The sequence below is a fragment of the Cricetulus griseus genome, chromosome 2 (genome assembly GCF_003668045.3).
Source record: "Cricetulus griseus strain 17A/GY chromosome 2, alternate assembly CriGri-PICRH-1.0, whole genome shotgun sequence".
In the NCBI taxonomy this organism is placed as follows: domain Eukaryota; kingdom Metazoa; phylum Chordata; class Mammalia; order Rodentia; family Cricetidae; genus Cricetulus; species Cricetulus griseus.
Window position 1 is genome coordinate 236,962,837 of NC_048595.1, and position 27,120 is coordinate 236,989,956.

The 27,120-nt window shown below is 45.0% G+C and overlaps 1 protein-coding gene across 1 annotated transcript in view; it reads right to left on the reverse strand.

Moving 5' to 3' along the window:
- The window catches only part of Sim1 (SIM bHLH transcription factor 1), a 65,172-nt gene extending 51,540 nt beyond the window's left edge, over positions 1 to 13,632 (reverse strand). The window contains exons 1-5 of the mRNA XM_027402945.2: positions 13,458 to 13,632; positions 4,594 to 4,676; positions 1,105 to 1,194; positions 562 to 670; positions 340 to 425 (exon numbers count right to left, since the gene is read on the reverse strand). Of these exons, the coding sequence (XP_027258746.1) occupies positions 340 to 425; positions 562 to 670; positions 1,105 to 1,194; positions 4,594 to 4,676; positions 13,458 to 13,632 (543 nt within the window). The remainder of the gene's footprint in view (positions 1 to 339; positions 426 to 561; positions 671 to 1,104; positions 1,195 to 4,593; positions 4,677 to 13,457) is intronic.
- Between the last annotated feature and the right edge of the window lie 13,488 nt (positions 13,633 to 27,120).

Sequence of the window (27,120 nt, forward strand, 5' to 3'; positions counted from 1 at the left end):
TAACAAATGAACTGGGGCAGGCATCCTGCTTCCAATGACATTGGCATTCAACTGGAGAAACCTAGCTTGCAGCTAAGAATTTGGCCCCATAACTCCCCAAAAGACTGAGGGGTTCAAAAACTTCACAGTCCCTCAGGGTCCTCTCTAAGACTTAGTCTTGTAAGTGACTCCCCAGGTGTCCCCAAAGTCTAATGACCTTTCAGGGCTGTACTACAAGTGTGGTCCCCAAGTGTGGTTCCCAGGTGTAGTTCCTGGAGCAGGAACAAACCTCCCCTGCCTCAGAAGCCTTAAGCCCTGCCTGGCCACCCTCATAGTGGACCTTCCAACTCAACCACACACCTTGTAGCCACCGCAGGTGAGGCCAGCATTTCGCTTAGCCAAAACACACTTCATCCTCAGGAAGAAGGAGCGCTCAATCTCATACTCTGTGAAAAAGAAGAAGAGGAAGGCTCAAGATGAGAGACAGGCAGCCAAAAGAAGCAACGTCCCAACTAAGGCTAACCAGGGAAAAGCCCCCAAGCTGACTGGCATGAGCAGGGCCTTAAGGCTTGTCTACCTTACCCTGTACAAAGTGAGAGTGGTAGGGCTGGTGGGCTGTGAGTACTGCTGTCATCTCATCATGGTCAGCTGGGTGGATATATTCATAGATGCTGTTCCCAGTCAGCTCCACCTGTAAAGAGGAGGGGGTAGCCATCTCTGCAGTCCTACAATGCCCCCAGAAAAAACTGCAAACTTGCATCAGGGGATCTATAGGACCATAACAATGCAATAGGTTCTTCTGCTTGCTACCTGGTGCATCTTACCTAACTCTCAGCTTCCTTACCTGTAAAATAATCCTAAATATCAGTAGTAGTGAGAACAATGATAGTCACAGTAAGGCTTGGTAAGACAACATAAATATGTAAACTCCTCCCACAATATCTGGCTTATGGTAAGAATTCTAAAAAGTAGCTAGAGGAGAGAAGTCCAGGTAGGGAGTGATGGAGTCCCCCTGTAACCTGAGAGGTTTTCAGTGCCCAAATGCAGATATAAAATGACTAGGAAGCTGTACCCGCAATTCCAGCTGTGAACACTGCAGGCTGGAAGGATGAACCACTCACCTACCTGAGAAAGGCCCAGGTGAACTGACGCTGTCTCTGAAATGTACATGATCTTTCCATCTGGGGCCACCACGAAGATGAAGCCATCCAGAGTCTGGGGAGGCAGAAATAGAGTGAGAGATCTAAGAATGAAGCAAGGAGAACAGAAGTTAGACACAGTCAGTACAGAAGGATGAGGCTGTGATAGATTGCCCAGACACAACACAGAAAAACTGATACAAGCATCTCCTGCACTGACAGACAGAGGAAGGCTGTGGACAAGGCTAATGTCCTATAAAAGCTCAAGAGCCACGGAATAAAAAGAAAAGTCTGTGGCACACAAAATGTTCTGGATGTGGGAGTGGAATCACAGTCTTAAATAGGAACAGGAAGTGGGTTAGGTCCTGAGGATAGTGGTTCCAGCAAGAACCTGTGTCAGTATGGAAGGGTTCCCACAGAAACAGCTGTACTGAACAAGGGAGAGCTCTTGGTCCCCAGACTGATAGCTGGGAAACCATCATGGGACTGATCCAGATGCCCTGAATGTGGAGTGAGGAGACCTTGGAAATATCTGTGGGGCCTCTTGGAGTGGATCAGTACTTATCCCTAGCATAGGAATGGACTATGGGAGCCCATCTCACTTGGAGGGATACTCCCTGAGCCTAGACACACAGGGGAGGGCCTAGGCCCTATCCCAAAGAATATGACAGATTTTAAAGACCCCCCTATGGAAGGCCTCACCCTCCCTAGGGAGCAGAAAGGGTGTGGGATAGGTAGAGTGTTAGTTGGGGGGGGGGCAGGGGGAGAGGGATCTGGAATTGACATGTAAAATAATTTTCTTTCTAATAAAAAAAAGAAAAACAAAAAATATTGAAGGATTCCATAGTGGCAGTGATCAACAGTGAAGAGAGTAATAGCTGGGCTTGAGAAAGATCTAATACAGCAGACACTTGTTGACATGGAAGAACTGGCGGTTTGAAGTTACAGACAGAAGGAAGCTGGCCAAGACTCTGAAAGAGGGGGATTTAGATGAGAGGTTTTTCTGAGCAGTCAGATGTAAAGTAGTGTGACACCATGTATGTCTGTGTATGTTTACATTGATAGCTGGCAGGCTTTTTGCAAAGAGACTTCTTAGACTTTGCCTGTCCCTTCCTCTGTGTGAATGAGGCAATGGAGACCTACTTTAAACCAGACTGTTCTCAAGGAGCTCACTGGCACAGCTAACATGAAGATAAATGTGTTGAGCACACAATTAAGTAGATAGAGCTGAATAAGCAAGAGACCAGAAACTATGCATTATAGAGGCCTCAAAGAACTTGAAATTTCAGAAGACCCTGGAAGAGGAAGAAGCAAGGACTGAAAAGAGTGTCTTAAGCAAAAGAAATGATGTATTGAAGTCAAGAACTGAGGGGAGGGTTGGTCTGAGCTGTGAGACTGACATGAGATCAGGCTACATAAGTACATACTCAGTGGATTTTTAGAGTTTGGAATGTCAATTTGAGAACCCTGCAATTGCACCTTAGGTATTGTGATTCCAACAGATGTTCTAGGCAAGAGAATAAAATATTTTTATATGTTCTTTTTTCCTGGCAGAATCATCTACAGGAGTCAGGATGAGAAGCTCATGTAGCAACAGGCCTGAAATCACATCTAAGCAAGGGGAGAGTCTAATTTAAGGATGGCACTGAATGCAAATTGTTACTAATTTGGGGGCAGAGCAAGTAAAGTTGATTCCTGGCTTCAGTTAGGATATTGTGCAAGACAGAACCATTGACTAAGGTTGAAAACTTAGAGAAACAGATTCTGTTGCGAGCCTGTGTCATCTTTCCAACTGGAAATCAAGATATTATGTAAGTGGACATGTGAGAAGGGGGATAACACATTCTAGTCTTAAATGTGTCTAATTGGCAGGTCGTGTGCAGGTGGCCAGTGCTGGTTTATGTCTTGCTGGAGTCTTTGGAGCTGTGAGAGAAGTTTCTAGTTTTGAGTAGGACTTTTCCAAATGCCATGACAGGCAATGGTAAAAATTTTTAAACAGAGAAAGGCAGAAGAGAAGATAAATTGAGAAAAATGCTATTATTGAAACAAGGGGAAGAAGACAGTGCTGCCACTACTGTCACCTCCTTCTTGACCCAAATAACACTTTGTCCAAGTCCTCTCTAATTGGGCCCATTGCATTATAGAAAGAAGGCCTTTCTCTTCCCCTTTCTGGGTTTTCTCTGTAACACCACACCATCAAAACACCAGAGCACCCCTAGGAATGGAAACATCAGGAGGGCAGGTCGTCATGTGGCATGCCATTAATCTTCCTGTGTCCCTTAGTTGAATGAATTCCGAATGTATGGAGCCTTTCTAGGGCCCAATAGGGGGAAATCAGGCCAGAGGGAAGTGAGAGCTAATGGAGAGGGGAGTGAAGAACCCCTAAACTCTAAAGAGTGTTAAATTAAACAAGAATTGCCAGAAGCCGGGTGAACAGAGGAAAGAAACCCTGAGAAAAGTATTAGGAAAAAAAAAACTGTTTGGGTTTTGTTCCCTGCTCATACTGCTAGGAAGAATATATAGGAACAAGGAAGAGATGGCATGAGAGACACAGGTACTTCATCTGAGGTAAGATGTTTCAGCCGAAGGGGGCAGATCAGTGGGGAAATACTTACCCAAGCCCTGTCTTTGTTCAGTAAAAATAAAATCTATGTGGTGTCTAGGAGGGAAGAAGGGAAGTAGTAGCACTGAGAGAGGCAGGACCCTGCCATGGGACTCTGTCCCTGCTGGCTGCTTCATCAGGCTTCTCAGGTTCCAGGCTACCATTCTAGGAGACCCCAGTGGACTTGAGGAATAATAGAGGATGCAGGATGTGGGGGAAAGTGTCACTGTCCTAAAAAATGCCACTGAGAATTTTATTATTTAAAATATTTGCTCTGCGACTTAAGCGGCCAAGAGGCAGTTAAAAACCCTCCACACTGCAAATAACAGGTAATGGCCACCTCACATTGTTGAAAGTCATTACTGTGGTTGGGTATGTGTGTTGTTGTTGAATTTGTACAGAGCTTGGACTCGCCTGAAGTGAGAGGCACTGGCAAAAGGAGTAGGACTGTGAACTACAAGGAAGAAACGAAATGAGTTGCAGACGCAGCTGGATCCGGAATGCGCCGGCTGAAAACGCTGAAAGGCATTTACAGCAGATTTCGGTTATTTCCTTTGCAAATTCTTCGTTTCAGATGCTTCTTCGGTCCTGCCTCCCAGGCCTGGCGCAGTGCATTTCAGTTTTCTTACCGAAAAGCGACAAACGGAGCCCCCTCCCTTAGACGGAGCCCCGCTGGGGCCTTGCCAAGCTGATTTAAAGTCTGGGTTGTCCCTTTGCCTCCCTTCCTGACTCCCGGGAACCAGTGGCCCAACCTCGCCTAGCTAAATTAAGAACTGAGATTTAAGGGGAGTTATTGGAAGCCCCCTCCTTTTTTTCCCTGAGAAAACAAGAGCCCGGCTGGTGCCCAGGCATCCAGGGGTCTTGCACCTGTACCTGGAGTAGATGAGATCCGAGTTCTCGACCAACGTTGTCCAAGGGGCTGGTTCGACTAGTGTGGCCCCACGCCTCGCCGAGCCCTGCGGAGAAACGCAACCTTAAAGTAAAGAACAGCTCCCCCTCCCCCTTTCTGGCAGTCGGGGGACTAGAGTGCAATTACGGTTTTTCTCACTCAGGGAGCCGGAGCAGCGCGGATTACCATCACCCCTTTCGGGATCCCATCGATCTGCCGGGGTGGAAGACTGGGTCAGCTTGCAGCTCCTGTCCTGCAGGAGTTCTAGTGGCCTCCGCCCTGGACAATCCCAGCCCTATTTTCCGAGTGGGTTCCTGTTCTGTTTAGCTGGTGGGAAGAGTATTTCTCGTCCCAAGTTATTATCCTCGTCCTTATAAGCAGCCCGAGAAAGCCCTCACACTTTGCCAAGCAACTGCCACCCAAAGAAGCCAGAGGCCACTAACCACATAGGCTCAGTCCCTGGTGGCCTTTCTAATTGGCTGCTGGGCTTTCTGGTCGCTGGTCTCCCTCAGCTAGACCTGAGTATTCTTAGAGAAACCACACTTGTGGTTGACTTCCAGCTTTCCTTTCAGCAGCATCTCTAGGCCCTGCCATGTCCTCCGCACCCCACGCCACCTCGAAAAAAGAAAAGCAACGACTTTTTTTTGGAATCAGTTACTTTAAGGTGCCAGCCATTCGGCACTATTTTCTAAGTCCACATTCTGGACTTAGAATTGGTTTCCCAACTTCTCTAGTATCATCTATCAACAAAGACAGGGCATCCCTCCCCTTTGTTTTAGAGCGTTAACCTTTCAAGCCTTCGGCACAAACTTTTTCTGAATGTGCTTTAGAAGTATTTATGTAAGACTCGCCATATATTAGTATAAAATATGGTCTACTACCCGTATCAAAGATGAAATAAAAAATAACAAAAAAAGTGCAACTGTTCAACTGTTTATGGGTATCTTTTAAATGTTGCTAGTAAAAATTACTTCTACAGTTCAATCCTTTCGTTTTTACATCACTAACAAGATTTAACCGTTTCCCCTTTTAAGGCGATCTATTTCTTTAGGAACAAATACTTTGAAACGTACACTGTGACAAACATGCTCGAAAGGGGGAAAGTCTTTCACAATAAAACATCCGGTTAGACATTTTGGAAGGTGTTAGCTAAGACCTGCTTCCTAAGCAATTGATCAAAACCCTGACAACGAGTAACGGTAAGCGCCTCTCGGGCTCAAATGGGGTCTTTCTGGGTGTTTGCACACCTAAATAAATCTAACGATTTCCGCACTGCTCTGCAAATACAGCGGCTCCACTCCGCGACCTCCTCCCTCTGTTGATAGCGCGCTTGATCCTTCCTGAGCTCCGACACGCACAGCTTCCCTCCCCGAGTGACTGGATGATCCTAGCTGCAGTGGTCCTCGTGGACCAGTACAGGAGGGCCCGCTCACAGTCACCTATGCAAACACCTTCGATTTGCCGCCCCCCGCCCCACATCCTCTTGAGTTTTGGCCACACCAAGGAAAAGAGGAAGGTCCTTCCTTGCTGACAGTACCTAGGACTTGGGTGTCATCGACCTTGGGCCCGGCAGACCCCTGAAAACCGGAAGTTTGTGGTATCGCAGGGTAGGATACTCCCGCTGGTCGTCCAGGGGCTGAGGTTGCAGTTGTCTGATATTAGCTCTCTCAGCCCCCACAAGCTAGTGCGTTGTAGGCAAACAAATGTCTTTAATAGAAAAATTTGAGGATTGCCTGGAACCGCACGGTACTCTAAAGACCGGGTTGGATCGCAGGGTGGTCAGGGGCGTGTAAAAAGATCTTGCCTCAGAACTCTGGGCGCCTGTTTTGCTTTGTCGGGTTGTGCCCTCATTAACGTGCGCCTACAAGAGAAAATAAGACTTGCCCACAGGTTAATAAGCAGCCCGAGCGGGTGCGGGTGCGAGCAACCAAGGGAGTCCCCCACCCCCGCCCCCACTGCGCTTCCCCCGCATGAACACCTGGCAGGAAACTTGGTTTCACAGAGGCTGCGTTCTCTTTTTGTCGGCAGAGGAAACTTGTCACACCGTTGAGGCTGGGTTAATGTTTTATGAGGGACTACCCTGCTCTACCTGTAGATCTCACCAAGGAAGGAGCTCACCCCGCAAAGTGTGGAGAACACCTCCCCAAAGTAGTCCAAGGTTCCCATTCCCCAAAGTCTTAAAGTGCTGCCGGGCCCTCTCACCTCTTTCCTTCGGTGAAGCTCCCTAGGACCGGGTTTCAGTTGGCAAGGGACTAGCTGAGATTTCATTTTTTTGCACTTGACCTACCGCAGAAAATTCGCAAATCCTTTGATTGTCTGTTTAAAATGAGGAGGAACCAGCTCTCCTTGCGGCCGGATTACAGTGAGAACAAGATCTAAAGATTCCCTTGTAACTTGGTGAGGCAGAGGGAACAGGGTTTTGCAAAGGAGAAAAGGCGCTCTGTGAGGGAGGCGATAACTAAATCGGGTTTCAGACAAAAGGATTTTCCCCAGCTAAAGTGGCTGAAGACAAAGGAAAACATAATCTATTTTGGAAGATTTCCAAGATATGCCACATTAACCCCAGCAGATACATTTTGCTTCTCTCAGTCCCCTCTCTTACCTTAAAGTCTGGTTTATCATATTTACATAAGTAGCATTAGAAGGAATGTATCTTGTTATGAATCTAAAGGGCTAGCTCACATTTCATGCGAAAACCCAAGCAAGTTTCACTGTTGCTTTACCCTTGGTGCGCGGTTGAGCCATTTCCATTTAAATACCCCCTGACCCAAGGATTACCTCAATGGACCGACTGCGCGGGTTTTGTAATTTCCTGAAAATGAGATTTCGATTTATAAAACAAGAAACCAATTAGTAACCAAATGAGGCGAAGTAGATCCACTAAAATTGACCTAATCCCACAGGCACCATTTAGGCCCGTTCTTGGTGAATGAATGATGAGCCCCAGTCTAGCGCGCGCTCAAAGCATCATCCAGCTGTGTTATTGCAAGCAGCAAAAATAAATTGATCCGGCTTTTCCTTCAAATGAATTTCATGCCCTTGACAAAATACAGATTACAGGCCAGGCACCATTACTGCCTTTGCTCGACCGTAAAGAGACGAACTTGTTCTAGGGGCCCCTCTTTCTTTCCTTGGTTATCAGCACAGCATCTCCATAGAAATCACACACACACACACACACACACACACACAATGCCTACCATGCCTTTGAGGCAATAGGGAGGCGTCCAGTGACCACTTTACCACCGGGGACCTGGGTGTGACAAGTTCTTGCATATTCCTCCTAACTTCAGGTTCCCAGAGGCTAGTAGCTGCTACTTGGAAAGAATGTGTGAAAGAGAAAGCCCAACCCCAACCCCAGCCCCAAATACCACGTATTCCGTCCTCACTGTTGGACTTCGTGAGCCCTGGCTGAAAGCACTGCCCTGGTTTGCACTCCGTGTTCCGGCTCGGCGCCATCCCGCCACGGAGCTCTCTGGGGAAGAGAGGGCTGAGGAATGGGTGCTCCCGGCAGAACCAACACCGGGTGTGGTCCCAGAACAAACACTTTGTCCAACACCAGAGCGCTCCAGTGTCTCCACTAGCCTAAGGGTTGTCCCAGGCCACTGCCGCAAAAGGAGGCACCCACCTCTGCAAGGCCTGACCTGTGTCACTGCGCAGACCCACAGCGATTGCCCTTCCCTTGCATGCCCGCCTCGCCAGGAATCTTCTAGTGTTCGTGTGTGTGTGTGTGTGTGTGTGTGTGTGTGTGTGTGTGTGTGTGTGTGTGTGTGTGTGTGTGTGTGTGTGTGATTTACAGCTCAAGGCCGCAGGTCTCTCACTAGTTTCTCCTACTGCATGCCGCCCCGGAGTTCACGCTTCGGTTAAGGAACTGAGGCTGCCAACCAAGCTGTGGAACTCCGGCCCGCACCCGCTGCGCATCACTGAACATTACAAGAACTTGGGGGCTGCAGAATTTCCCCACATCTGGCTTAAAACTGGGGACCAGTGTCCTGCATGGAGGCAGAAGGTGTCGTGCGCTATGGTCCAGGGCTTTAAATCTTCGGGATTGCCCGGGGCTTGGCAATGCCACCTCCTTACAAAGACCCTCTCCTCCATGGCAGGGCAGCTCCGCACCTAGCGACCACGGATCCAACTCTTCCGCGAACCGGGCACGCACCTGATCTCCGCTAAGCTTTCAACCACCTGCCCGGCTGGCTTCAGCGGCTGGGCAGAACAAACGGCCCGTCGCACTCTAGTGTCTAGCTAAGCCTGTCCTACAGGTAGTGGTAGAGACGTCGCCGATTCTCCGTGGACCTAAGCCCCGATTGGTTTGGAAACTGTGCCTAGACTAAAAGGTGAGATGCCACAAAAAGAGAATGCAGTATACCTCGGACCTAGTGGGCTTTCTGCAGTGAAAAAGGCACAGTAGGGTCACAGATAAAAAGCGACCCAAGGTCTGAACATAACCAGCAGAGTGTCAAATCTGTCAGCGTTTCAAACCTGCGAGAAACGTTTGCCCCACTCTTCCCATTCCGTTAGCACCTTCTGAGTAGCGGGACTGATTCTACAATTGGCAGTGCAAGACACAAGCAATGAGTGCCTCACCCAAACTATCGACATTGTTACTGGTGGTCTCCTTTTCTTGAGAAATAACTAGACTGACTAGGGAATACCGCAAGAATCCAAGAGTTTGCATTCGAAGCTTGCACCCGACTGTGAAAACTCAAAGCTACCAAGATTCCCTAGAACTGAAACCACCCACCCCCCATATAAGATCAAGTTAAGGTTTTAGCTTTTGAATGGGTGATAGAGGCCGGTTTGAAAGCATTCCACCTTTGTTTATGATGTTGTATTTGTTGTTTGTTTTTAATTAATGATACATCCATTTTCCTTAAAAAATTATCTTCCCATTGATCAAATCTACAAGTTCTAGTCATAAATCTGCCTTGCACAGTTTAATTTTGCACTGCCTTAAAATGAACATCAAAAATGGAATTAGGCAGAGAAAGCCACACTTTAGTGTAAACTGTGCTTAAAGGAGGCTTTAAATGAGAAAAACTTGTGTAAGAAAACATGGAAACCTAATGCGCAATCAAGCAGCAAGAAAAACAGCCTTAAATCTCACATCCACATGAAAAACTGGCCCCTTTTTATTCTTTTTTTTTTAACTCAAAAATGCAATGATTAAGGATTTCAGATTTTTTTGATTAATATTGTAGTCTTGGGAATTTTGTCTCTGTGCATTTACTAATTTCAACTTTATTTTTACTTTTCATAGACATATTGACAATGAATGGTAGTGACATTAGCAAGATTATAAACAGAGATTTCAAACCATATCCGATTCAGTTTATTCCTCATGACATTATGCTCCTGACCAAAATTACTTCAGAGATGGGTAACAAACACGTACACTTGTTTTAAAGTTGAATTTACCCTGTTTTGCATACAAATAAAGTTGTGTTGGTGTTGTCTTAATGCCTTTTAAATTTTCATTTTATGTGCACTGCTGTTTTGCCTGCATGTATGTCAATGTGAAGATGTCAGATCTTGGGGTTATAGACTTCAAGTTGCAGTTAGTGAGCTGCCATGTGGGTGCTGAGAATTGAACTCTGGTCCTTTGGAAGAGCAGCCAGAGTCACAGAGCCCTCTCCTCAGTCCCTTGTTTTACCACCTTAATGCCATCTTTCTGGCTTTGATAACACCAAGGATTCATACATTTCTACATTCCTCACATTTCCTTTTTGAGACTATTTTAGAATGGAATGTGATTAATCAGAAGATATTCACTTTCAATGATCTCACAGTACCCATCCTTGGTCTTCCTTTTTTCTTATTAAATCTCTAATACGATTCAATGCTTGTTCCTCCCCCTTCCTCATCTTCCTCCACCTTCACCTCTACTTCTTCTGGTTTGGGCCTCCACCACTTAGAGCAAGGGTTACAGGTATGCACCATGGTACCCAGTTTACTGCTAATTCTTAGTTATTCCAAATACTTGTATCATTATTTCCTCCTCCCTCTCCTCCTTCCTGAATTCTCATTTCACACCCAACTGTTCAGTATTACCTACTCAGAATAAACAAAGTAATGCTGAAACATGGACCCAGACACAAGCTACTACACTGAGAAGGGGGAAATGTACAGGCAATGACCTATTTTCTCTATCCCCCTCTCTTTTTTCAGATGAGTGTAGAAGAAATTTTATTTGTTCATTCACCATATAATCTTTGGGCATTACAAGGTATTATAAGTGAAATGTGATGTGGAAAAAAAAGTTTTGCAACCTTGTTATGCCTGTAGCCATGCCATCAGGTTTGTGATCATTTGAGATTAGACAACTTATAAAATCCATGTTACATGTGATAGGATATTTACCATGATATAATAGCAATACTTATTCTTAAAACGAAGTTTTATTGAAGACCTACTGTGTAGTAGGAACACTTCAAGATGTGTAAAGTAACTTCAAATTCTATTTCGCATCACTAAAAAGATTACAGCGATGTAAAGTGTTCGGTATCCCCAGTGGTTAAACTGAACCCTAAGTAAAGGCCAATCACAAACTGGGCCCCCCCCCCCCTGCAGGTAGTGCCAGGTTCTGCAGCTTGTCACTATTTTGACCCTTTGAAAACCCGCTGAGTTAATTGTTTGTCATTGTTGTTTTCTTTACTATCTGAAGGGGTTGTATTTTGCTTTGGGTTTTTTGAAGCTCAAACAACCTCAAAATTAAAACGTCATCTCTAGGTGCCAGCTGTTCTGATGATACTGGCTAACTCATCGGGTGGAGGCTGCGGGTGAGTTATGAACTCCACAGAAGCTAGAGAAATAAATGATGTGCCTAGAGTTCACACATCGTCCATTCCCTCCTCCTCATAAACTCACACTCACCCCTAGAAGAGAAGAGAGGTGGGAGGAGCCGGGGTTCAGGAAGAGTAGGCTGCAGAAAGCACAATTGTAGGTTAAAGTAGCCAAAGGCGAAGGCCTGGCCACCAAGAGGACCTCGGTGAAAATCTTTCCTGGTGCCCTATTAAAAACAACAAACATTTACTTTAGGTCCTTCCTTTTCTTTATAACGTGATTTTTAATTTTTAAAAGTTAGCTTCCTCTTTTAAAACACAAAAAAATAAAAACTACCCGGCCTGATCCTCTCGGAGCATACCCGGGTCTGCTAGTCTGCGGTGGGCGCCGAGCACACTAGGGTCTCTGGCCTGTGCATTCCCGGGCTCTGTCGAGTGACTGCTGGGGAAGCCGGCCCTCTATCCTTCTCCCGCGGTTATTCGCTGCCCCACAAGCAGCGCCATATGCTGCTTCTGATCAAACAGCGAGCAACATCGGCACCGATAATTGACGTGACCCGCTAGAAATCACGCAGAAAGGGAACCCACTGAGACCACAGTAGCTGACAAATCACTGCTAATAATCCTGTTAGGAATAGTGCAGCCAGCGGAGTTCGAAATAGCTTTATTTTTTATAAAGTAGGCGCTGACAGTATAAAAGACAAAGAGATATCTTCTTTAAGCAGAAGGCTGTGTTACAATGATGATTTTCGCATCGGCAATTCTCAGAACAATTTGGATATGAAATGTGATTTTATATGTTAGTTCTCCTTTCTTCCTGAAAAAAATAAAGCCAAAAACTTTGTAGGTATTCTAAACTGATTTCTCTCCTCCCTGGATTTCAGGGTGAAAATAGACGTTCAAGGGATTAACCATATGACACCACTAGCGGGGTTGAGAGTCAGCCACTTAGAAGGGTTTTGTGAATGATGCGAAACATTTCTACCAGCTTTTAAATGAAGGTCAAATGAAGTGAAATTCCATCCCCAGTAGCAATTACTCCCCCCATCAAAAACAGCACCCCCCAAACACCTAAAACCAACACACATGTCCAAAAGTTCCCATTTGTAAATAAACACGGATCTTTCTCTACAAGTTTTGTTAGTCTAGTAATCATTCATTTCCATTCTCAAAACTTCCTCCCTAACAAAATATTGTTCCCTTTTGTTTGTTACTTGGGTGTGAGTAAAGACCAGCAAATGGAAGATCAAAGTGTCCCTTCCCCAGTGAGCACTAACTTTTTCTAGTACACAGAAATGATCGCACTCATTACGGTGTTCTGTGAAGGCAGCTTTGCCTTCTCACAGAGAATCTTGGTCACTGAAATTCCTATTTGAAATCATATCTGCTGCTTTGTTATTCTAACTTCTAGGCCATATGAGAATTTGTCTGGATCCTTTTGCTAGCCAAACACCGATGACACATTTCTGCATGTTTTCTCTGTTTTCCTTGAATCTTGGGTATTTTGAGAGGACCTTGCAATCACAGATAACACCCAGGCCAGAAATACAATTCAAGTTCCTGTTTAGTGAATGTCTTAAATACTCAGAACCAATTTACCATAAACAGCCAAGAGACTAAGAACATACTATTGGTGCACATGCCTGCTCTTCTTGCAGAATTGTGGGTTCTATTGAGAAATTATCTGGCTCACTTAGCTCCGTGTATATAGGTCTAATCTGTACCTAGCAAAAATAAGCAAACAGACAATATTCGTGCTTTCTACTGGATACATTTCTGATAAGAGGAATAGAAAGTCATGTTTGGATTAGCAGTAGTACTTTCAACGGAGCCAAGTGTTGACAAAAGCACTATTTGGCTTCTTCCCAACCAAACATATCGGGTGTGTTGGAGAGAAAAGTATGGGGAAGTAGGGTGGGACTAGAAAAATACAAGACAAGGCTTTGGCGCTGACTGTTTAAATAGCTTGCTTAAATTTCCCTTTGCAGAAAATATACCCCGCGAGGGAGAACACTAGTGCGTTTCCCTGTTGCCTAGGGAAATCCAATCTAGGCACTACCACTTACCTTCTGGGAAGACCACTCTCATTTTGAGATAGCTGGTCGTCAGTCTGATTATGGATGCTTTGTCCAGCTGCGAGGTGATGGCTGAGGGTAAAGGCAGCAATTTAGCCAGTTCATAAAATTCACTGTTTTCTTTCTCCCTCCTCGTCCGGGCAGCATTTTTAGACTTTTCTTTCATCGTGTCTCGGGCTCCCTTTCTTCTTACTACGTAAACTCCACAGACTCATCCAAAACCAAGTTAACTTTCACTTAGCGATCACACTCGGTAGACACATAACTTTAAATGAAGAGGCTTAAGTCTGCTTCGGGGAGACCGGAACGAATGTAGGAACAGGGCAGTGTATCAAACAAAACACTTTCTTGAAATCGTGAGGTGTAAGTATAAGAAAGTTGCTGGTCCACAGAAAATCCCAGCAATCCTATGGCATAAAATGCTAAGTATAAAATGCTAGCGGGATTCTTGAAGAGCAAGCCCCCCCTTTTTTTCCTTTCTTTTCTTTTTCTTTTTTTTCATCGGTTCCGCGGTGAGAACCCCGATCCTTGGAAAATCGACATACTAATATCCCACGACTGCACTTCGTTCCCTCTGGCGCTGGAGACGGTTCGGAGCCGTTTTGTGGAGAACAGGAATCCCAGGGACCTGCTTCCAGACCACTACGAAGACAAGAACACCAGAGCGTTAAGACTCACACCCACTGCAATTCGGCAAAACGGCCCCAAATGGACTTTGCACCCACGCTCTGATCGTCGCGACCCAGGCTAGGCCGCCTGCAAGTCACACTTGGGTTCGCTTGCCGCGTCAGGGAGGTCGCTCCGACGGCTAAAAGCACGTCTGCGGAGTCCTTGGTCCGCGCGGGCCCTAAACCAGGCTCTCCGGCCGCTGAAGCCGGAATACGGCCGCACAGAATCCGTCCAGTGCCTGCCACCCGGACTGCCTCTCCAGCTCGGGGCTCACGTCTGAGGGGTTCCTGGAGAAGTGTGGCTTACGCTTCAAGCCCCAGGGGACTCCCGCAGTCATACCCCGGGCACTGCAGAACAGGGTTAACAGGTGGCATGCGTGACAGACCCTCGGGGACATCGCCTGAAGCTCTCGGAGCCTCGGGCTTCACCTACCTTACGTCCTCGCGAGCCGCAGAGGCTGCCGAGGCTCCCGCCCCCTAACTGCGCTCATGCCTGCACGCCCGCTGAGTCCGGGCACTGGGCTCCCCGCTGTCACCGCTGTCACCCGCAGCCCGCAGAGTGCGCCGGGGCGGCCTTCCCAGGGACAGGGGTGGGGGAGGGGAGGCGGCGGGAGGAGGAGGACACGGGCTCGGGAAGGGAGAGGTGTTTTCCGAGTCCTCCTCCTCCGTGGTGCTTAGGAGCCGGTACTGTTCCTAATTGGGAGACGAAAGCGCCCCCCTGTAACTTCTTTATAGCTTACCGGGTTTAGCTTCAACTTCGCTCCCAGGCTCGCTTTCTCCCGCCCTTCTCCAATGACACTCTCAAGCCTTCCCTCTTCCGATTGGTCAGACATTCCCCAAGGCGCGGTGCTCATTGGCCAATCGGACTGAGTGGCATGCTCCCCGCACCACCCCCACCTTCACACACACCCCACCCCCACCCCCGTTTCTGGGCTCGCCGCTCGAGTACTACGACGCTCCTGCCAGCTCCGCTCCTAATGAGCCCCGGGCATGGGGTCGCCGCTGCCCTGCTGCCGCCGCAGCTCCCGACCCCTAGGCCTTCCGCACACAGTGCGCCACTCATGCTCCCTGGACTAGGGTGCCTGCACCCGGCACGCAGCCTTTCCCGGGCTGGGAGCGTTCCCAGGAGTCTGGCTAGCCAGGGTTCCAGGAAGGGAGGCGACAGTAACCCAAACGGTGGCCAGGATTTGCCCACGGCAGAGCACCTCTTGCCTGCAGGACCCGGTGCGGGAGACCGACCCTGTGACAGAATTCATTGCCAGATGAAATAAATACCTGCATTTAATTCCAAAAAGGGGCGTCCTTTTAGAAATAATTCGCGTTTGTGGCTGATACGATGGACAGCTATACTGGGCAGTTTCAATGGGAAACAGAGAGTCAGGGGAAGGAGGCGGTATTTGAGACCAGAATGTTGGAACAACTGATAGACGTCTCACAAGGTTGTTGTTTTCTAAACTGTTGGGCAACTCTGCGGGTTTTATTTCAAGAAACAAAAGACCAATATGAATATTTCTTCCAAAGAGGGCGCAGTCTAACTGAGTGAACTTGAAAAGCCTACACTCCCCACCAATTCCCAAACGAACTTGCAAGATGTGTTTCTGAAAATTGTAAGAGACCCTCCAGTTTTAAGCGCCTTCTCTTTCGGCCATAAACAAACCGAAACCAAACCAAACAAACGAACAAACAAACAAAAACAGATCGCAAAAAAAAGCTAAGTTCCCCTTAAGACAATGCAACTCACAGACACCATTCTAGGTTTCACATGCCTTAGAATTCAGCAATGTACCAGGAACTGTGAGCTCTGCTCCTCTTTGTGCCTGAAGAGAGTCGTGTGCCATCCTAAAGTAGGCTCACCTTTAAGAGTTTTCATTGAAAACTAAGAGCTCTGCCATCTCCTTGTCCCCCGCCTCGCAATGGCAATAAATTCCTAGGGCAATGGAAGCGTTTTGGGGTGTGGGGGATAAACACACATCTGAGAGACACCTGGAAAGAAATGAACGATTTGAAGAGAAAGAAAAAGAACTAAGGTGTTTCAAAACTGGAACCAGCTAAAAGGGCCAAAAAACAGAAGGAGTCATTGCTCCAGCGGCTGTGGCCACTTAGAGGCCAGACTCTGTGGGTTCGGACCAGACCGTAGTCCATCTAAACAAACGCTTTCAATAGGAAATGAGCAGGGAGGGAGAGGTGCCCTGAGGCTCTCATGCAAGATTCCATAAAGACCAGGTAAAGTCAAGTTCCTTACTGTATGATGTGTGTGATCCTGTGTGTGTGTGTGTGGGGGGGGGTGTCGGTATGGGAAAGGGATCGTGGGAGAGGAGGGAGAAACCTTTGGTGACAACCGTTTCCACTAACCTGCACAGAACTCAGGCTGAGACCGGCCACCAAACTAAGCAGCGATTTTCTGTTCGGACTGTGTTCTGGACAAGATTTTTGCGGTCTGCCTTTGCTTCACACCCCATCTCTACTTCAAACGAAGCTCAGGCTGTGCAAGTGCCTCTCTGGGGTCTGAAACCTGAACCTACCCTCTATGGGGGTTGCTGGAGGAGTCTGCGGAGGCCAGGCTTATCCAAAGGACGCCTTTGAAGAGCAACTTAGTATCCTGCCTTAGGGTAAAAAGGGGCGAAATGAGGGTGGTGGAAGTCTTGATGGCAAAACAAGTATCCTGGGGATCCGGGCAATTCCCTCCACGGTCCCCCAGAAGCTCAGCTGCAGCCAATACCCGACCCAGAGGTGACTGCCCCTAGCTAAGTCTTCAGCACACAACTCTCAGAGCTTCATTTACCGAAAGAATGAGTTAGCCAGGCAACGTACCACCTGTTTTTCTAATCTTTGAGCTGGAACCGGTTTCCTTGGCTCCCACGAGGACCTCCTGGACCCCGCCCTCCATGACAGAGAGAGACACCAGCTGGGAGCCCAAACCTGGGTGTCATCCACATGCTTGCTCTCGCTTCTGGCGTGGGAAATCTTAAACACGCTTCCTGAGTCTGAGGGCTAACTCTATCCACTTATTTGCCAACGCGATAAGAAAGAGACGTGAGCCACTGCTGCCAAGCAGGGGTCTGCGTAGTCTAGTTGCTTACAGAAGCACGGAGGTTTTAGGAGCACCGATCCCAAGGCCAAAACGTACTAACCCCTCCTTCCCAACCTCGGTAGGACTAACAGCCAGGCGGGATGGCCACAGCATTCTTCTGGGAGTCCCTCTCCCCAGGGGCACTGGGAAGCTAGCCAGTGGGCGTCCGTGAAGTCGTGGCGGGCTCTCAGGCTTAGTCTGCAGACACCAGGGGCTGTGGCCGCGTGGACACAGCAGGTTTCCCCGAGCAGATTCAGGTTACTAGCTGAGTCTGCCAACCAAGTCCGGAGAGCCGGGGCGGGGCCTCGACCCGGAGGGCGGTCTGACCTTTCTAGATCTCAGATAAAGTCCAAGCTAGAGATGCAAGCTGAGGTCGTACAAGAACTAGCGAATGGTGAAGGGAATCCCAGGCCAAGTTATCAAGTTGTGTTTCAGCGCAGCAGCCCGAACCTGCATTGTGGCGCTGACCCGGGTTTGGGCACAGCTTTCTTTCATGCCTCCCCTAGCCACAGTCATTTGAACATCCTAGATCTGCATCCTGGTGATTCCTGTCAGGAGTCCAGGGGCACTTTTCAGGTGTACCATGAACACATAGAAAAGGATTATAATTAATGGCCAGACCAGGGTGAAAGGCCTATTTATAATCCACTAAACTATGTTCCATACAGTGCTTAACTCTCTACTGCGGAACTACTAAGGTCTCCGGGAATAGCTACATTTTTCTTCCATGAATGCATGCTGATTTTAATCCTATTTGGACCCACAGGTAGATTTTGACAATTCTTGTGAAGTTGCTATGATATTGAAGGCCCCTTTGTCTCTCTGGTGGGCCTGTCATAAAAAAAAAAAGAAAAGAAAAGGAAAAAGAAAAAAAGGAAACTTCCAAAAACAGTGTCAAAACTAGTATTTTAGAAATCACAATAAATGTTACTTCTATAATCAGGAATCTTCGAAAGTGGATAAGGAGGGTGGAAAGGAGAGATAGAGAGAGATGTAGAGATAATTTTCTGAGTTGATCCCCAATTATCTACTTTAATTGACCTTCGAAATATCAGGAAAAAAATGCTTCAGTGGCTACACAGTAGAAAAAAATAACTTGAAAAACAAGAATGATGAATGCAAGTAAGGATTTTGCATATTTTCCACCCACATTTTGAAACTGTAGTCTAAAATACAACCTTAAATTGTCTGCTTCCCAGTGAGTGTTGCGTTATTGTTCGTGGCTGTATAGGCAGGCACAACTTTAAACTAAAACATTTGTTAAAAAGCTGTCGCTGCGAAGAAAAGGGATTTTGCTCATTCTGAAGCTGTAAGCTGATGGGAGACTACTGCTCAGGCAGTGGACACGTTCCACATTGCCTCTTTCCAGAAATGATGCGTACCTAATTCAGCCAGACACTAGAGAAGAGGATACTAACCAGCTCTTTAATTGTGAGATGTGTAGATAAGCTGACTGATACAGGCTGGTGATTTCTGGGCTGGGAGGGACTAAGTGAAGTCAGTGGCCTGGAAAAGATTGGGCATCTCCTGTACTCTAACGTCGACCTCTCAGGGCTTTGAGGGAATTTTTGGATTAACTTTCTGGAAGGTTTTCTGCTTCCCTAAGCCCCAGTTTTTTGTTGTTGTTGTTGATGGTGGTGGTGGTGGTGGTGGTGGTGTTTTTTGTTTGTTTGTTTTTGTTTTTGTTTTTGTTTTTTTGGCTGTTATCGCCAGTGCACCCCAAACTATATTGCCAGCCTAGTTGTGAGCTCTTGAGGAAGTGTGGGTATGGGTGCGGTGGATTCCTTCAAACAAGTAAGCTTAGTTGCCTACTTCCAGCCCCAGCCAATCATCTGGGTAACTTGTGCCAGAGCTGAGGGCAGAGTAGGAAGTTAAGTCCTTTAGCCCCACACTGGTTCAAGAATCTGAAATCTTGTGGCAGGCAATGTCTGAGCCCCAGAAAAAACCTGGGTGATGACTTCAGCTAGGACCACCGGTGCCATCCCTGGCACTTGGGGCTTCTGGAACTAGCCTGGATACTAGGAGACTGTTGCTAATTCAGGACCCTCAAGTAAGTGTTCCCTGGTCCTCTAGGGAGCCTGACTGCTGACATAGGGCAGACAATGAATGCTCCTAGCTAGGTACTGCCTTCTGGTCTTGGTCTCTGGCCTGGGAGGGCAGTCTCTGAGAATCTCCAGGAAGGTTGAATCAAATACCGAATGCCAAGACTACGTCCATAGTTATTGCCACTTACTAAGTGCTGCTGCTGCTGCAGCTAGTAAAGGAAGTACATTTGGAAACTCCTTGTCAGTCTCCTTGAGAAGCCTCAAGGGGTAGAGGTTTCTGCTGATGGTCAGGCTGTTGAGGGCTAATGAGCATAAAGGGTTAAGACTGTCTAGGTGAGGCCCATGAGCAAGGATAGGTTCTCTGCCTATGGCTCATTCTCGATGCTATTTGGCCACTGCTTCCTCAGAAAGGAGGGCAGGCCCAAAACAAGAGCAAAGAAGTACTAAGCCATCAACTCAGGTCACATTTTTCTCCCTTTCCCTCCTCCCCTCCCTCCCTTCCTAGGGCTTAGTATGTAGTCCCAGATGGCCTGGAATTCACTGTACAGATTTCAAACTCACAGAGATCACTGTCCCTGCCTCCTGAGTGCAGGAATTAAAAATGTGCACCACCACCCTATCTCAGATCATTCTTCTGTAGCGATTTTGGCCTGCAGGTTTTTTTTTTTTTTTTGTAATATTTTCATGAGCCTCTTTCTCCTTAAGGAAACTGCCCAAATATGAAAAAAATTATAATTTACACTGGGTGGTGGTGGCATATAGCCTTAATCCCAGCACTTGGAGGCAGGCAGATCTCTGAGTTCCAGGCCATGAGTTCCAGGACAGCCAGGGCTACACAGAGAAACCCTTTCTTGAAAAACAAAATAAAATTTATCTTTTATAATTGCATCAATACAAAGATAGGTAAATTTCGTGTGGATTCATTATTCTTCATCATAATCATTATTCTTCTATTTATTTTTTTTCTCTGATTGTAAAAGAAGCTGCAGTTAACATATGTGGCACTGAGACTCTTTAGGAGACCTCTAGAGTGGTTTTGGACGAGGTTATTTATTCAAAAGTCAGAGCTTCACTACTGGGATAGAACCTGTCCAGTTCTCAGTGCTCCCCTCATATAAGTCCTTCTACCCCAAAGCTGAGTAGAAAATCCAGACAATTGTGTTACCATGTCATAGTTTTTCTTTTTAAAAATAATTTATTTATTTTACATATATTGGTGTTTGCTTGCATGTCTGTATGGGGGAATCAGATCCCCTAGAAGAGGGTTTGCTGACAGCTGTGAGCTGTCATGTGGGTGCTGGGAATTGAACCTGGATCCTCTGGGAGCCATCTCTCCAGCCCCATCATTGCTTGTCTTAGCACCTGGCCTACCTGGTAAGTCAAATTATTAGATAACCATTTAAATCAAGATGCATAGCAGCAAATGTGCTTGAACTGTCAGCTTGTGTCTGCTGCTGCACAGCTACTTAGACTCTAAGTGTTGGGGCTTCCTTGTGCATATTCAAGAAACAATGATTGACTTTATACATTGTTCTGCACCTTAAATCTTCACTTTCTTTTTTTTGTAAAATAATCCATTTAACTTTATTTTATGTGCATTGGTGTGAAGGTATCAGATCCTCTGGAACTGGAGTCACAGACAGCTATAAGCTGCCATGTGGGTGTTGAGAATTGAACCTAGGTCTTCTGGAAAAACAGCCAGTGTTCTTAACTGCTGAGCCATCTCTCCAGACCCTAAATTTTCACTTTCTGTGACAGTATTCAGGTGCTTTCTTCATTCTTTCTTTTTTAAAAACATCCATACAGAATTGATTTTAAGGATATATACTAGTAAAAATTATTTTACCTGTCACCCACTGAGGGCATTCAGATTTATTATCTCTTGCCATTATCACAATGTTCTTAAAAGTAGAGTGGCTGGGTCAAAGAATACATGGATGTGTGCCTGTGTTCAACATTGCTAACTTGCTCTCCAGGGAACTTGTCCTAATTGATAGTCCCACAAGCAATGGGTAAAAGTGGTACAACCTTGCAATGAGGTACGTTTTAACTCTTTCCTATCTGGCAGGTGAAAAATATCAGCCAGCATTTGTTAGAGAGATTCATTCTAAGAGTTCTTTCTATTTGTCTCCTGTGAAATGTCAACTCCAAAACATTGGAGGGTAGAGGCTTCTTGGTTCTCAGATGGACTATACGCCTGTAGATAAGGAAAAAAAAAAAAAAGACAGGCCCTAGCTTTAAATTGAGATAAAAGTGTTTGAATCCATGAGAGCAATCCTTACTGGTGACACTAGCAAGTAGAAACAGGTTCAAAGTTCAGGAGTCATCTAGCCACACTTTTGTTTCAAATATAGCACACTTAACATTGTTTAATGGAAAACACAAAGAAAAATTTGCAAACATAATTCCAATGTTTCTTCATCTTCTGACTAACTGTAATCAATTACATTGTACATATGTTAGCATACTTTCTAATTTCTGGATTCTGTGTGTTTTGAAATTCAGTTGTCCCAAGTTGACATTTGATCAACCTATTTCTGTATTTTACTTGCAACCGCAAAGGGACTTTACTACAAAAACAACTCAAGGATTAGCATATTCCACACTATTATTTCTCATGATTGGAATGAATAACATGGAGGGAACAAGGGGATAGCTTCATCCTAACAAGCAGTTTTACTGGAAGAAAAGCCATAATGGCTTGGTTAAGAATCTAAGTAGAAAATGGTACATAGGAGAGAAGAGAAGACAATGCATACACTGTAAGTGTGCAGCCTATCAAGCCTTAGAGCTACTTTTATACTCATTTTCTCTCCTGAAGAGCCAGTAACTTGTTTGCAATGATAAATATCGTACTGTAAGCCATCATGTGTTCTCCCTAAATAATTTACAGCCACAGGGAAAACAAATTAACAGCAAACCAGACAGTCATAAAATGGGCATTAAAAATTTCTACTAACTCTTCTTAAAATTTTTAATTGCATCTTCATTTGAGGGTATAAGTGCATTAGCTTTGACCCAGTTCCTTATAGATACTAAACAACTCTCTTTTTCCCACCCTGACCCCTCCCATCAGAAAGACAAGATAATGAGAAACTATTCCAGCAGGAGGAGCTGGTTTAGACACAAATGGATTCCATGGCAACTCCTGACTCCACATGACTTCTAATAACTGGCATTTCAGTTGAAAATTGTCTGTCTGATATTCTGCCCAACACTGGTGCTTTATGTGGGGTTTTCCATAGTTTACATCTCAGGAACAGAGTCTTAACCTCCAGTTTCATGGATAAGCAGCTGCAGCAGGGATACGTCACCACCTGTAACCATGAGGCAGCTAGAGATTTGTCAAGTATTTCTGGCCCAATTTTCAGACTAGCTGACAGAGACACACACTGAATGAGAAATTCCCAAATCTGGTACCACATTGTGTAGAAAATCTGGGAGGCATGTACCACTGCAAAATGAAAGAGAGTCAAATGTTCTCATTCAACTGCAGTCCATGCATCAACCAGGCTCCTGGCAGCAGGGTTTGGCATTGTGATGCTAATGACAGATCACTTCATTGCAGTAGAAAGCCTATGTAAGACATGAGTAGCCAACACTCCTCTTTCCAATTAAAGAAAAGAAAACTCGGATGTTGTGCTAAAATGGGGAGATATCCTAGTTGCTCATGAGTGTTCGTAACACTAGCATGATGGTGAAGAAACCTGTTTCAGGATTAGGGTTGTAAGATCTCATATCTAACTGTTTTGTAATTTTTTTATTATGTTCTGAGTGGGTGGGTGACCTGTATATCAAGTAATTCAAGCAACTGCTTTTGGATATAATGTAAGGTGATGATGGAATTATGTGCAGTGGTAAAGACCAGCCAAGCCTATATCCCTGGTCCGTTTCCAGAGCTCCTGGGACCCACTGAGAAGGGTGTACCTCTTCTGTAGGCAAAAGCTGACATTTGGCTCTGCGTTAGTTCTATATTCTCCTCAGAGTGTGCATCTTTCCTTAATTTATATGAAGGCACTATCTGGCTTAGCTCCAGGCCTTTCAGTGCCTCCTGCCTTGTTCATCCAAAACTGTGTGTTGCTTTGGAAGAAATTATGCAAGAGTTTCAGTGATGAATGGGTGACCAAGAGATTTTTATTCCAGGTGACCAGAAGAATAGAAATGACATAGCAAGTTGTGAGGGCATATTCCAAAGAAAATGGGGAAAAGTAAATGTTACAATGGAGGAAAAGAGACAAGTATGTGGGTATTTGGAGCACTGACAAGAGTGTCTTATCGGGAGCTGTACATCATCATGTGCAGAATGGTTTGAAAATAGAATTGCCAAATTCAGAGGAAAATGCTTTCAAAATAACCAAGTCTGTCTTGAAAATGCTATTAAATAGTTTATGTCCTTCCAAAAAGTAACTTTAAGAAGTCCCTCTAAAAGACAAAAGAAAAAAAGAGGGGGAAGGAAGAAAGAGAGAGGAAGGAAGGAAGGAAGGAAGGAAGGAAGGAAGGAAGGAAGGAAGAAAGGAAGGAAGGAAGGAAAGAAGGAAGAGGCTAGTTAAGCATGAATCTGTGGGCCAGCCAACAAGCTTGAAGTTCCTGTTTAAGTTCCTGCCTTGACTTCCCTTAATGCCTACAAGCATAATAAACCCTTTCTTTCCCTAAAAAAAAAAAAGAAGTCCCTCTAGCATTGACTAATTTGAAATTTGAGGTCAAGTATAAATTAGTGTTGATTTGTAATTAACAATGCTGCTGTCAGCCAATACTAGAGTTTATACGGGAATTTCACATCTTTTCACAATGAGCTGAACCTGGCCAGTGAGACTGTGTGCTAAGCACACACAGGGCGAATGGAAGGTGTGGCATACTCAGGGGAAGAGGGCTCATCCCAATCTTTATTTCCATATGGAAGTGAGATTTTTCAAGTGGAATGAGTTGAAGTCTACGAATTTTCAACCCTAAGAAAAAGGGGACAAATGACATTTCTCCACAGTCCTAAATGGGAAGTCTAGAGAACAGAGAGCTAGTGGGTGTCTTAGAAAAAAGCACATAGATGAATACTCACACTATTCCTAGGCAGAATATGTCTACACAGTCAAACATTCCTAGATAGTCCCTTAAACATCGAGCAAGACCAAGTGAAAAGAAATGAGATGGATTTAAAAATAGAGTAACTAAAGGCGAACATTCCAATTAAAGTCAAGTAAGCAGAAACATCTTGGTCTGAAGGAGGCACTGACTTCTTTGTAAAGCTTTTTTCTTAACTTTCATTTTGAAATAATCAAAAATTGATAGGAAGTTGTGGAGTACAGTGTACATTTCAAATAGCGTGTTCTACTGTTCACCTCTTTCATAACCTTAGTGTAAGTTGATACAGCTAAAATTCATAGCCTTACTCAGCTTCCTCCAGTTATACTAGCACTTGTGTGTGTATGTGTGTGTGTGTGTGTGTGTGTGTGTGTGTGTGTGTACGTACATGTTCATGTGTGTATCCCATGCAGTTTCATCACACATGGCTTCCTCATATTGCTTGTTTTTGGTTACATGTGTACCTGACCCTGTTTCTAATTCCAGAAGCCTTATTTTAAAACTTACTTTTTAAGTCACAGGACAACATCTGCCACAAAGAGAATGTGACTGTTTCAACATCATGAATCTGTGAATCAGTTTTCATAATTGCAACAGTGAAAGCAATGAAATTTCACTTCAATAGTCATTTATTCAGTATCTCCCAGGTCCTTCTCAGAGACAAACAAGGGCATTTTTCAGGATCTTGAGAAGAAGACTTAAAAGATCTAACTTGATTTTAACACCCAAGGTTTCTCTGGGTCTTGTGCTGAGAACAGTTTAAAGGGAAGTACAGTTGGGGGTGTCCACCACAGGGAAGACCGGATGTCAGCTTGGAGGAGCAGTGGCAGTCCTGCTGACAATTGGGTAGCGTCAGGACATGCTAGGCAGGCTATTCAAAAGGGATTTGTGATGAACTATATAGACTTGGCATGAATGAGAAGTAAGGGAAAACATGGAATAAAAGTGGCCTAGTGTACAAGTAGCAAGCAAGAGCGGGATGGAGAGAGGCTCAATAAAAAAGACAGTTTGGCCTCTGTAGCAAGCAATTTAACAGTAGCCATTAAAGTTTAATCTGAATATGTGCTTTGGTCCAGCTAATGTTCTAAAAACTTATTCATCAGTAACACACACAGGTATAGCAATGTAATCAGATCCTGGATCCTCTTGTCTCTAAGTCTCAAGTACTGAGATGTGTCACCACACCTAGCTGCAATGATGTTTTAATGAAACACACTGTTTCATTAAAACAAGATTGCTATAACTAAAAAATTAAAGTAAGGTAGAGGAGTAGTTTTCTTGATAATAAGCTAAATTCTTTTCTGTCTTTTTTGTTTGTTTGTTTGTTTGTTTTTTCAAGACAGGTTTCTCTGTGGCTTTGGAGCCTGTCCTGGAACTAGCTCTTGTAGACCAGGCTGGTCTTAAAGTCACAATAGATCTGCCTGCCTCTGCCTCCCAAGTGCTGGGACTAAATGTGTGCACCATCACCACCCAGCCTTTTCTGTCTTGCTAACAGATCCCAGGAGGTCTTGTTCCTCTGGGAAGTTTGCATCTTCTGGTTAGGAAGTGAGTGTGGTTGGCTAGGATAAGGAGAGTCATGTGCCTCCAAAATATTTCATAGTCTTACTCACAAGCTGTGGATCCCTTTGTCCCTTTCTGACTTTTATAGCAGAGACAAGATTCACCACGTCAATTGACTTCCTCTGCCCTGGGGTTTGGACATTTTGTAGTCTCATCTGTAAAATAAAGGACAGTAGCTATTGTCATCAAGGGCTCAAATTGGACATGCTTGCAGGTAGAAGGCCTCAGACTGTCTGGGCTCTCACGGTTCGTGTGTGTCTTTCCTACTCCAAACCAGGGTATGCTATTGTGTAGTATCTTTGCAAAATATATTCTAAATGAATACATTAAGATAATTCCACACCATTGTTTTGCAGAAGAATCTAACTACCTTATAAATTATTGTGTGTTTTTAACTTTTAAGTTCATGTAAGAATTTCCCCCTTCATATTCTTTTGTGTTTCTTTTTCTTTCTTAAAATTTCATTTTCATCTTCATCCTCAGTGATATATGTTAGCAAGGGCACTTAAGGACAGAGTGCCAGCTTGCCACCTATAGGGTGGGCACTTTTATTACAAGATTTTCCCTATGACAGAATGGGATAAACAAACAAACAAATAAATAAACAAATAAATAAATAAATGCCCTCCCTCCAACCAAACAAGCAAGTTAAATACCAAGTGGCTTTCCAAGTGTTTGCTGTCATTATTCTCCTAAGGACTGTATTAACTAGGATTTTAGGCAATAAATCTTTTATTACCCCAAACCAGAGTAACTTTTATGATATGAAAATTTCTTAATAGTTTATTATAGTTTCTTATTTAGTCAAAGTATTTGGATTATATTGTGTTACAAAACACAATGGTCTATTTACTTAGAAAGTAGACTGCATTCTTTACACTCTGCATGGACCTGTATGGACATAACTACCTTTTACACACTTGAATGATGCTGACCAATGGAAGACAGAGCATGGGTCTTGCTTTATATCCAAGCTTGGTTATCTTGATCTGATCTCTTCATAGACAACTGCTTATCTATTGTGAGTTCTTTGCAGCTTTAATATACTAGAATCTATGAACAAAAACACAATATTATCTAACATCTCAAAGATTGTACTACCAGGGCTGGAGAGATGGCTCAGTGGTTAAGAGCACTGGCTGCTCTTACAGAGGATCCTGGACCAATTCTCAGCACCTACATGGTCTTTTGTAACTGTTTTGTAACTCCAGTTCCAGGAAATCTGATACTTCTCA